A 12,365-nucleotide genomic window follows, 5' to 3' on the forward strand; every position below is an offset into this window, starting at 1 on the left:
TCCTAAGTGCTTCAGAATTGATTCCTTGAGGACCTGCTCCATGATTTTTCCGGGGACTGAGGTGACACTGACTGGCCTTTAGTTCCCAGAATCCTCCTCCTTCCCTTTTTTAAAAATGGGCACTACATTAGCCTTTTTCCAGTCTTCCGGGACTTCCCCCGATCGCCATGAGTTTTCAAAGATAATGGCCAATCACATCCGCCCACTCCTTTAGCACTCTCGGATGCAGCGCATCCGGCCCCATGGACTTGTGCTCATCCAGCTTTTCTAAATAGTCCCGAACCACTTCTTTCTCCACAGAGGACTGGTCACCTCCTCCCCATGCTGTGCTGCCCAGTGCAGTAGTCTGGGAGCTGACCTTGTTCGTGAAGACAGAGGCAAAAAAAGCATTGAGTACATTAGCTTTTCCCATATCCTCTGTCACTAGGTTGCCTCCCTCATTCAGTAAGGGGCCCACACTTTCCTTGACTTTCTTCTTGTTGCTAACATACCTGAAGAAACCCTTCTTCTTACTCTTAACATCACTTGCTAGCTGCACCTCCAGGTGTGATTTGGCCTTCCTGATTTCACTCCTGCATGCCCAAACAATATTTTTATACTCTTCCCTGGTCATTTGTCCAATCTTCCACTTCTTGTAAGCTCCTTTTTTGTGTTCAAGATCAGCAAGGATTTCACTGTTAAGCCAAGCTGGTCGCCTGCCATATTTACTATTCTTTCTACACATCGGGATGGTTTGTTGGTTTGTCCCTGTAAACTCAATAAGGATTCTTTAAAATACAGCCAGCTCTCCTGGACTCCTTTCCCCCTCATGTTATTCTCCCAGGGGATCCTGCCCATCAGTTCCCGGAGGGAGTCAAAGTCTGCTTTTCTGAAGTCCAGGGTCTGTATTCTGCTGCTCTCCTTTTTTCCTTGTGTCAGGATCCTGAACTGGACCATCTCATGGTCACGGCCTCCCAGGTTCCCGTCCACTTTAGCTTCCCCTACTAATTCTTCCCGGTTTGTGAGCAGCAGGTCAAGAAGAGCTCTGCCCCTAGTTGGTTCCTCCAGCACTTGCACCACGAAATTGTCCCCTACCCTTTCCAAAAACTTCCTGGATTGTCTGTGCGCCGCTGTATTGCTCTCCTAGCAGATATCAGGGTGATTGAAGTCTCCCATGAGAACCAGGGCCTGCGATCTAGTAACTTCCGTGAGTAGCCGGAAGAAAGCCTCGTCTACCTCATCCCCCTGGTCTGGTGGTCTATAGCAGACTCCCACCACAACATCACCCCTGTTGCTCACACTTCTAAACTTAATCCAGAGACTCTCAGGTTTTTCTGCAGTTTCATACTTGAGTTCTGAGCAGTCATACTGCTCCCTTACATACAGTGCAACTCCCCCACCTTTTCTGCCCTGCCTGTCCTTCCTGAACAGTTTATATCCATCCATGACAGTACTCCAGTCATGTGAGTTATCCCACCAAGTCTCTGTTATTCCAATCACATCATAATTCCTTGACTGTGCCAGGACTTCCAAGTCTCCCTGCTTGTTTCTCAGGCTTCTTGCATTTGTGTATAGGCACTTGAGATAACTTTCTGATCGTCCCTCTTTCTCAATATGAGGCAGGACCCCTGCCCTCTCGCGCGCTCCTGCTCGTGCTTCCTCCCAGTATCCCACTTCCCCACTTACCTCAGGGCTTTGGTCTCCCTCCCCCGGTGAACCTAGTTTAAAGCCCTCCTCACTAGGTTAGCCAGCCTGCTTGCAAAGATGCTTTTCCCTCTCTTCGTTAGGTGGTGCCCGTCTCTGTCTAGCACTCCTCCTTCTTGGAACATCATCCCGTGGTCAAAGAATCCAAAGCCTTCTCTTTGACACCACCTGTGTAGCCATTCGTTGACTTCCACGATTCAATGGTCTCTACCTAGGCCTTTTCCTTCCACGGGGAGGATGGACGAGAAGACCACTTGCGCCTCAAATTCCTTTATCCTTCTTCCCAGAGCCACGTAGTCTGTAGTGATCCGCTCAAGGTCATTCTTGGCAGTATCATTGGTGCCCACGTGGAGAAGCAGGAAGGGGTAGCAATCTTAGGGCTTGATGAGTCTCGGCAGTCTCTCCATCACATCATGAATCCTAGCTCCTGGCAAGCAGCAGACTTCTCGGTTTTCCCGGTCAGGGCAGCAGATAGATGACTCATCATCCCTATCAGTTGTGAGGAGGTTCTCATCAAACGCTTCATGACAAATAATCTAAGGCTAGTTTTTCTTGCCTTCCGTGTCCTCTTAGAAAAGGAACAGCAGATGGAGCACCTATTGGGGATATGCCCCTCTCTAAGGCAAAAGAGTCACATCTTTCAGCTGCATCACAAGAAGGACAAGTTTTGAAGCCTAAGGACACCACATCAGTCACCTCAGCTAAATTATGGTACTGGGGAAGTCCCTATTTCTAAAAGGTTATCTATTTCTTTCTTTCTTTTTCAAACTAACAGGCATTAAATTAATACCAAAAATCACACTAACTATACTATCTACATGAAAATACTAATTATTTATATATACAAAATGGATTTAAGTGTCATGGTGTGCAAGAGAAGTGGTATGGCTGGGCCACTGGTTCTGTGCTACCAACAAATCTGTCAAAATTGAGAACAGGAGGCTGAAGTTGAGACTGATCCTCTGACGAAGAGATCTGTCTTCTTGTTTTATGTTTGAGATGCCTATTGATAGCTAGATAGGATTGCTGAGGATGAGACTGATATCTCCTCTGAACAAAAGAAAGGACTTGGATACTGGTGTATTGTGTCTGGTGGCAGAAGACCCAAAAAAGATAATCTCTTCTTTAAGGCAGGTACTGATAGTACCACAGACATTGCAACTGACCTTGCTATGGTCTCATCAGTTTTGTTACCTGACAATCCTTCCCCTTCAAAGGAAAGATCTTCTCTTACCTGCACATCAGAAGAGAATACAGTCTTGAAGAACCACCACACTGGGTCAGACCAATGGTCCATTTAGCCCAGTTTCCTGTCTTCCAACAGTGGCCAGTGTAAGGAATGCTTCAGAGGGAATGAACAAACAGGCAATCATCGAGTGATCCATCCCATCATCCACTCCTAGCTTCTGGCAATCAGAGGCTAAGGAATTCCAAAGTATGGGGTTGCATCCCTGACCATCTTGGCTCAGAGCCACTGATGGACCTATTCTCCATGAACTTATTTAATTCTCTTTTGAACCCCGTTATAGTTTTGGTCTTCACAGCATCCAATGGCAATGAGTTCTACAGGTTGCCTGTGTGGTGTCTGAAGAAACACTACCTTTTGTTTGTTTTAAACCTGCTAACTATTAATTTTATTGAGTGATCTGGATTATTGTGTTAGTGAAGGAGTAAATAATACTTCCTGATTCACTTTCTCCACAGCAGTAATGATTTTATAGACCTCTATCATCTCCCCTTAGTCAGATGAAAAGTACCAGTCTTTTTAATCTTTCCTCTTACAAAAGCTCTATACCCTTAATCATTTTTGTTGCCCTTCTCTGTACCTTTCCAATTCTAATATATATTTTATGAGATGAGCTGACCAGAACGGCATACAGTATTCTAGATGTAGGCATACCATGGATTTATGTAGTGGCATTATGATATTTTCTGTCTTATCATCTATTCCTTTCCTAATAGCTCCTAACATTCTGTTAGCTTTTTTGACTGCCACTGCACATAGAACAGATCTTTTCAGAGAATTATCCACAATGATTCCAAGATCTCTTTCTTGAGTGGTAATAGCTGATTTAGACCAAATCATTTGGTATGCATAGTTGGGATTATGTTTTCTAATGTGCACTACTTTGCATTTATCAACATTGAATTTCATCTGCCATTGGTTACCCAGTCACCCAGTCTTGTGAGATCCCTCTGTAACTCTTCACAGTCTGCTTTGGACTTAACTATCTCGAATAATTTTGTATCATCTGAAAATTTTGCCACCTTACTGTTTACCGCTTTTTCCAGAAAATTTATGAATACATGAAACAACACTGTTCCCAGTACAGACCCCTGGGGGACACCACTATTTACCTCTCTCCATTCTGAAAATTGACCATTTATTCCTACCCTTTGTTTTCTGTCTTTTAATCAGTTACTGATCCATGAGAGGACCTTCCACTATCTCTCTCCGGACAAGAGGGAAGTCACAGATCTAGCTGCTGCTTCAGAGGCAACTACCATCTAGCACTACTAATAAAATCTTTTTACAACAACAATTTGAAAGAAATGAAGGATAAAAACAAGAAGTCCCGCAGGCACAGCAAAGACTCAAATTTCCACACCTAGTCATACTAAGAAAACTAAAAAAGAATGGCAGTGGTTGGGCCTCTATGGCCCTTTGATAGCCTCCAGAATATTTAAAAACCTCAGACTGAGAACTGTTGAGCAAGTTATACAAATACACATTTTTATAAAAGAATTTTGGAAGGGATATAAACCCTCACACTATGGCATAAGACAACCTCTAACTATTGGAGTTTGGAGGAAACCTTCCCTGGAGGCAGGTGATCCCATAACTACTATTGCAGAGTTTCTCATATATTCTTTTCACATATCTGGACACTGTCAGAAAACAAGATACTGAACCGGATGGACGCCTGGTCAATTCCAGCATGGCATATCCTATGTTCCTGAGTAGTTAATGACTGCAAATGAAATCCATAATAAAGAACTACAGAAAAAACAAGCAAAAGCGAGTATACATTCTAGCCACACACTGTGGAGAGTAAGAAAGTAATATAATACATTACCTTAGCATTACATAAAAGTTCAAGGAGAGGAAGAGAACATACATGGAGAATAAGAAAATGGACTGTTTTTTTACTTACCCTCCCATTGCTGACAACAGCCATTTGCCCAGGAAGCAGTTTAAGAACTTCTTGACAGAACATTTGGTGAGTCTGAATTATATCCATTCCTATAGTGTTGTATTTCTTCTCAAAAGTACTGTCATCCATTCCCTAAAGCAGAAGAAAGGTGTAATGTGTAAGACTGTGGCCAGATTCAGCAAAAACAAAATACAGTGATAGTCAGCCAGGGTTTTCTTCAAACTGTTTATAACAAAACTCTAAACAAGATAAAAGCAAGAGAGAACTCCTCCAGCCTTAGCTTCAGACCAGTCATATAACCCTGGGAGTGAAGCCCTACATATCTACATTCCTCTGTGTCTCTCCCAAGCAACTAATTTGTACTTCTTTCTCCTTGAGCAACAGCACAACAGAAGAACCAGGCTGAGCCTGAGTTTAAGCACTTTTTGACCAGGAAGTGCTCAGAACACTGTCACACAAAGAATCATGAATCTTGCAATAAAGTCCACTATTCTGTTAATTTACCCTATCTTACGCTCTTAATCAGAAAAAATGGATTATGAAGTGGAAAAATAAAATTTCTCAATAACAAAAATGACAGTTACTCACTTGTAACTGGAGTTCTTCGAACTGGACTCTACGTATTCACATTTGTAGGATGAGCTGATCAGGTGCAGTTTAGAGGGTGACATTTTAATTAGCAGTGCCTGATGGAGTGCCATAAAAGGAGGCATAGCACTCCAGCCACCTCAGTTCCTTCCGCATCTTCCTCAAGTCCTGTTTGGAAATCAGGACTCAGAGAAACAGGGGTAAGGTGTGGCAGTATACATATGCAGGGTCTGGATACAGGTGAGTAATATTAATTTCTTCTTTGAGTAGCTTCTGCATATTCCCACTCCTGGGATAGTTTAGCTTTCAGTAATCCCATTACATGGATTCCCAATTAAAAAGTGATTAAAGAACTGGCCTGCCAAATCTAGCACCTGATCTTGATGCCAAATTTAGAGGATTATGTTTAGTAAAAGTATGCATGGAACTCCATGTTGCAGCCTTACATATTTCAATAAGTGGGACAGGTCTTTTAAATGCCATAGGCACTTCTTTGACTTTAGTGGAATTGGACCTTATTCCCTTCTGGGGAAGAGATTATTACTAATTTATAAGACTCATGAATACACACTCTAACCCACTTAGAAACTGTGCAGTAACACTTGGCCTTTTTTACTACCCGAATAAGAGACAAAAAGTCTAGGCTGTCTAAACTCTTTAGTTCTGTTCAGACAGCAGGCTAATGTCATTTTGCATCTAGGGTATGCAATTTAGACTGACCTGATGACTATGTGATCTCAGGAAAAGTATAGGTAAATTGACAGACTGATTAATATGAAAGTCAGTAACCATCTTAGGTAAGAATTTTGGGTGAGGTGAGGGCCTAATACTACTTTATCTTCATAAAAACTGTGAATAATGGGTCAGCCATTAATGCTTGTAGTTCACAGACTCTTGTTGCTCAAGTAATAGCCATTATGAAAACTGCCTTAATAGACAACTAAAAAAAGAACATTCACTCATTGGCTCAAAAGGCTGTTTTATGAAGTGAAAAAGAACCAAATGAAGGTTTCAAAAAGGTGTACGGACTTTAATTGGAAGATAAAGATTAAATAATTCTTTAAGAAACTTCTTAACCAAAACTTGAGTAAACAGTGATTTATCAATACCCAAATACAATGCAGATTAGTGTAACCACATACAAGATAACAAAAGATAAGCAGATTTCATATATAGTAAGTAACCTAATATGGACTGAACTGGTGCCATATGTGGAACAATATTATTATTATCTGCTCATAATAAAACCCTTTTTCATTTGCTAATATAACATGCATATGTAGACCCTTTCCTGTTATTAGGTAAAAACCTTTGCACATCTACAGAACAAGTCCACTCTGTAGCCATTAAAATTCTATCACCCACATCATGAGGTGGAGTGAACACAAGCCCAGATGATAAACTTGTCCTTTCTGGGGGGTGTAAGTCTGGAGAAAGGGACACAAGACTCCTCTGAAGAGTTGAAGCACATTGGGAAATAATGGTTACTTAAGTAACTGGTTCTTCAAGATGTAGTTTGTATGGATCTCATTCTAGGTGGCCATAAGCCTCATGTTGGTTTTTTTTATAACAGTTTCCATTGGGACCATGCATGTGCCCTGTGTTTTCTCACACTCCTGTACAAAGGCATCAAGGGCAGGACAACAAAGACCTTTCTTCATTTCCCTCAAAATTTGAAGCCCATATTGTTGAGCACCACAAAAGAAGGGATGGAGGTTGGATCATGGGATCCACATCGACAATAACATCTCAAAGAACCACGGTTCTAATCATAAAAAGGTACTGAAGACCAGACCCCAGCCAAATCACGAAGCTGTTCCTGGACATGGCAGAAAGGAACTGAGGTGGCCAGAATGCCACATCCATTTGTATAGCCTCACATTCAAAATGTCTGCTAATGCTGAGGGGAGTTGGGAAGGGGGCATAAGCACTCTAACAGGCACTGCAAGTTGAAGTTCCACTGCCTAAGGAGCATACAATCAATGCATCCCATAAATGGAAATATACAGAGGCCATTTGAAGAACTTCCAAATATATTCTTGAACAGCTTTCCTAATTAAAAAAATTGAAGTACATAGCTGTTTTTGAAACCAGCATTGTAGTCTGCAGCTGTTACTTGGCGGCTAACATCTACCATACAAGTGACCTCTTACTCTGAATTGCTGACTGTGTTTCAAGTCAGTAATAATATAAGAAAACATTTTAAACACATTAATGTACTTTCCCTGCTTTAGGTCAACAGACATGGAAAATGATTGCTGGAAGTTAAATAATTGAAGCTCTTTTTAATTTCAGTTGCATCAGTCCATGAAGATCATCACTATCATTGCTAAGGATATGATGTAGTCATAGAAGTCGCAGATTCCGTGACTTTACCAGATCTCCATGACTTCTTTGGCTTCAGCTGTCCGTGGCTGCAGTCAAGGCCAGGACTGTGCACCCCCCTACCCTGCCCCAGTTGCGGCCAGAGCTGTGCACCCCTACTCCGCAGCTGTGGTTGGAACTGGGGCTGTGTGCCCCCATCCTGCAGCTGGAGGCAGGACTGTGCACTCCAGTCCTGCGACTTTGGCCGGGGCTGGAGCCAGGGTTATATCCCCCCACAACCCATGACAGTGGGGCTTGGGCTGTCAGTCGCCCCCACCATGGGGGTCTAGCTGTCATTCTTCTCCCCCTCCTTCCTCTCTCCCACCCGGCAGTTATTTTTGGCAAAAGTCACGGACAGGTCACAGACTCCTGTGAATTTTTGTTTATTGTCTGTGACCTGTCCGTGACTTTTACTAAAAATAACCATGAAAAAATCTTAACCTTAATCATTGCTCAATAAATTCAATACTCAATGTTTACAACAGAAGTAAGGTAACTTTTGGATTAAGCTGATAATCCTTTCACATAGGAGTTCCAAATTTAGTGTTTAAAAAGTGCAAATCAAGAAATGGCTTTAAAAAAATCAGTGATGATTAGAGCTATTTGGCTCTCAATGACCTGATAGCCACATTGTTCAGTAAATTGTGTTTTATTATTTTTCATAATAGAAAGATCTTTCAAAAGACAAACAACATACCCCAGTAACTGTACTTAAGAACAATTATTTTATGGTTAAAATCACTTTTTTTGACCCATGCTTTATGACACCAGGCAATAGGAAGCTATTCTCAGCTAGAAATGTGCCACCTATCATATAATGAAGTAAAGTATCTCTGAAAAGAAAAAAAGTAATGAGCAATAGTTTATATAAATACATCAAGTGACTATTATTTAATAAAATGTTTTTTACTGACCGGAACAAGCAATTTCTTAATTTTAGTTCCTCTAGCAAGGGCTTTTGCTGTCTCCTCCTTAGCTATCTTACTTAGGAAACTTTTTAAGCTGCTGTTTTTCTGCGTTAAAAAGGCAGTCAAAATTGCCCTTGCAATAGCTGTGTTATCTTCCGTTATTTTTGATATTGGATTGTTCACAATCCCAAGCCGCGTATGACTGCTTGTTTTCTGCAGACAAAGAAAAATATATAATTACAATCTCATAATTTAAACTACTCACACCTGATGTTTAACTATTTATCATCTTAGTTGTCTGTGCAATGAAATATCCTTAGAACAGTGGTTCTCAACCTTTCCAGACTACAGTACCCCTTTCAGGAGTCTGATTTGTCCTGCAAACCCCAAGTTTCACCTCACTTAAAAACTACTTGCTTACAAAATCAGACAAAAATACAAAAAAGTGTCACAGCACTTGCTTATTTCTCATTTTTACTATATAATTATAAAATACATAGATTGGAATATAAATATTATACTTACATTTCAGTGTGATACTTACCATATAATAGTATATACAGCAATATAAACAATTCATTGTCTATATGAAATTTTAGTTTGTACTCACATTGCTAGTTCTTTTTATGTAGCCTGTTGAAAAACTAGGCAAATATCTAGATGAGCTGACATACCGCCTGGAAGACCTCTGTGTACCCTAAGCGGTACACCTACCAGTGGTTGAAAACCACTGCCTTAGAGTGTTTATTTTTGGCTATTAGTTTTAATGAAAAATATATGTGTGACTGCTAAACTTAGACTTTCAGTTAGCAATAGAAAAGGCAGCTAGTAGGCAGATATTTACCCTGTAACAAATATTTTAAATACAAGATATTCTTCATGGAATGACTACTTTGGGCTACTCTGACAGTTCAGTAGGGAGTACATTTTAATTAGTGTTAATTATATGCCATATTTCACTTGCATAACTTTCAAAAATGGCTCAATGGATTTTCTCAAATTTCTCTGAAAGATTTTAACTTCAGCAGAGAATAAACTGGAGAAATTTCACTTAATTATCCCCTGAATTTTGATAATAAATCAGAAAGAAAATCTTAAATACTTATTAAAGACAGTGATGACACACAAGGCTATGGAGGAAGAGACTGATAAGAAATTATTCTTTAGATAGGAGTGAGTAAGTACAGGCTGATCAGGTGACTTTCTTGTCCTCTAAAATCAAGGAGAAGCAGATGAAATGTATTGCAGTAAAGGATTAAATCAGTGGCATTCAAATTGTGGCCTCTGAGGCTCTAAATTGTAGCCCTTGACTGTGTTAAAAAGAAAATCTGTATTTGATTATTAATTATAAATGTGTATCCTGAACTGTGCCCTGTGATTTCAAAAAGAAAATGCCCAAGTGGCCATACTCCAGCTAGGAGAGGAGGAGAGCAACACATTCTGGCCACTCTCACTCCCTACCTCTGATGCCCCTTATGCCAGGGACTGTGAGGAGTGAGGTGTAGCAGCTGCTTACGCCAGCTCCACATCCTCTCAGGCAGCGGTGGGCAACCTGCGGCCCATCAGGATAATCTGCTGGCAGGCCGCAAGACAGTTTGTTTACACTGACCGTCCGCAGGCACGGCCACCGGCAGCTCCCAATGGCTGTGGTTTGCCATTCCTGGCCAGTGGAAGCTGCAGGAAGCTGCGCAGGCTGGCCGCCGCTTCCCACAGCTCCCATTTGCCGGGAGCGGCGAACTGTGGCCCCTGGGAGCTGTGAGCAGCCGTGCCTGTGGACGGTCAATGTAAACAAACTGCCTCGCAGCCTGCCAGCGGATTACCCTGATGGGCTGCGTGCGGCCCCCAGGCTGCCCACCATTGCTCTAAAGGACTCCACTTGGTGATGGTTTCCACTCCCCTTGTGCTTTCCTGAATGGAGTCAAAGGATTGGAACAGGGCAGAGAATCTTCCCCAAAGTACTGATGCAGTTCCTTGACGTTTTCAAACAATATGTTTGGCCATCAGGCTGAAAATTTTGGACACTACTAGACTGAATGATTCATACAGAAAAGGGGATTTATCCAGATCAGTCCCTCTCCTAGTCAACTACAGCATCTCCCATGTGGAATTTTTTGTTAGTTAGTTTGGTATTTTTAATAGTATTTCATGTATTTGAGTTGTGGGATGCAGGCTATATAGAACATGGAGCATCACTTGTTTTAAGTTACTCTCTCTTTTTTTTTCCTCCTGTTCTAGGATTTCTGCCTCTATGAGTTTTTTTTTTTTTTCCTTCTGGTGCCAGGAAACTGATAGACAGTTCTGATACCTTTTCCTCTTTCTCCATGGTAAATACCAATACAAGAAAAGCTCCATTTTCCCTCCTGGAGCTTACATGTGCACTAGATACTGGACTCGTCAATGATTAGTAAATTTACTTTTATTAATTTCATTTTTTTCTTTATATCTTTTGCCATTCTCTTTCATTGGATACTTATTTCCCTACTCACAGCATTCGTTTTATCTCACCCACACCTAACACATGTCAAATTTTAAAGTTAAGGACATGTTCTTGTTTGTGAAAGGTGCTAGAATAAGAACCCTGAAGATTAAAGTCTACAAAACAGACACAGCCTAGACACAGATAGTTAGCTTCTTAATGCTGCCACACCAATCTGTTTCAACCCTGACTGACAGTAACTACCTTTAGCAGAGCTCAAGTAACTCATTCTCCATGCTCATTCAATCCTTGCCTTCTTCTCTGTGATTACCAATAATGGAATCAATTAGTAAAAATTGCTGTTAGTCTTTAATCCATGAAGAAGTTACCAAGTCATTTCACGTAGGCCAGTCACCCTCTGGATGGCAATGACTCTTGCTGATTACAAACACTGACCATATTTGAAACTAGCAACCTACATTTGAAACAGTCTGTATCCCAGTTCTTCAATCCATCTAATTACTTCTCTGGGTAGCTATTCAACCATGAATATGGGGAAATGAGAAGTAATAGAGGTAGTCCTGACATCTATACTGTATGCTATAATTTCTCCACTGATAATTAGGTGCGGCTATGTCTACACTATGAGCTAGGGGTGTGATTCCCAGCTCATTCACACATATTCTCACTATCAGAGTATAAATAGGGGTGTAGCCACAGTAGCATGGCCAGCAGCAGCAGAAGCACAGATCAGCTGTGCCGAGCACAAATCTGCCCAAATTCCATGGGAACGTATATGGCATGGCTTAGCCATGCTGCCGCTTTCACGGCTACAGTATTATTATTATACGCTAGCTCTTATCGAGGTAGCATGAGTATATGTATGCAAGCTTGAATCACCGCTCTAGCTCATAGTGCAGCCATAGCTTTTGATTGCAAATTTTAGAGGTAAAGAATTAAAATTTGTGTTACAGTTTACTTCACAAGTAAAACATTTTGTCCCCGCTTCTAAACAATCCAAAAAGAGTTTGGAAAACGGACAGAGATCATCATTTAAGAAACTTCCAAAGGAGATGGACTGAATAATTCTCTCTTCTATATGACCCAGAAAGTCCCTTTAGCTATTGATGTTCTTATGGCATTTACTTGCAGTCCTTTAAATCCTGTTGGAAATACCACAGAACTAACAGAAATAAGCAATCTCAAATGCAGAAGACCCTTCACATTTCCATGAAACTAATTATTAGTCTA

General features: G+C 41.1%; 1 protein-coding gene across 2 annotated transcripts in view; it reads right to left on the minus strand.

The window, feature by feature from the left end:
- UGGT2 (UDP-glucose glycoprotein glucosyltransferase 2) overlaps nt 1-12,365 on the minus strand; it is a 295,296-nt gene that overhangs the window by 137,593 nt on the left and 145,338 nt on the right. For both annotated transcript variants that reach the window (XM_037895931.2, XM_043534691.1), the window contains 2 exons: nt 8,705-8,911; nt 4,839-4,970 (listed from right to left, as the gene is read on the minus strand). In XM_037895931.2, coding sequence (XP_037751859.1) covers nt 4,839-4,970; nt 8,705-8,911 — 339 coding nt within the window. The remainder of the gene's footprint in view (nt 1-4,838; nt 4,971-8,704; nt 8,912-12,365) is intronic.

Source organism: Chelonia mydas, chromosome 1 (assembly GCF_015237465.2).
Source record: "Chelonia mydas isolate rCheMyd1 chromosome 1, rCheMyd1.pri.v2, whole genome shotgun sequence".
In the NCBI taxonomy this organism is placed as follows: Eukaryota; Metazoa; Chordata; order Testudines; family Cheloniidae; genus Chelonia; species Chelonia mydas.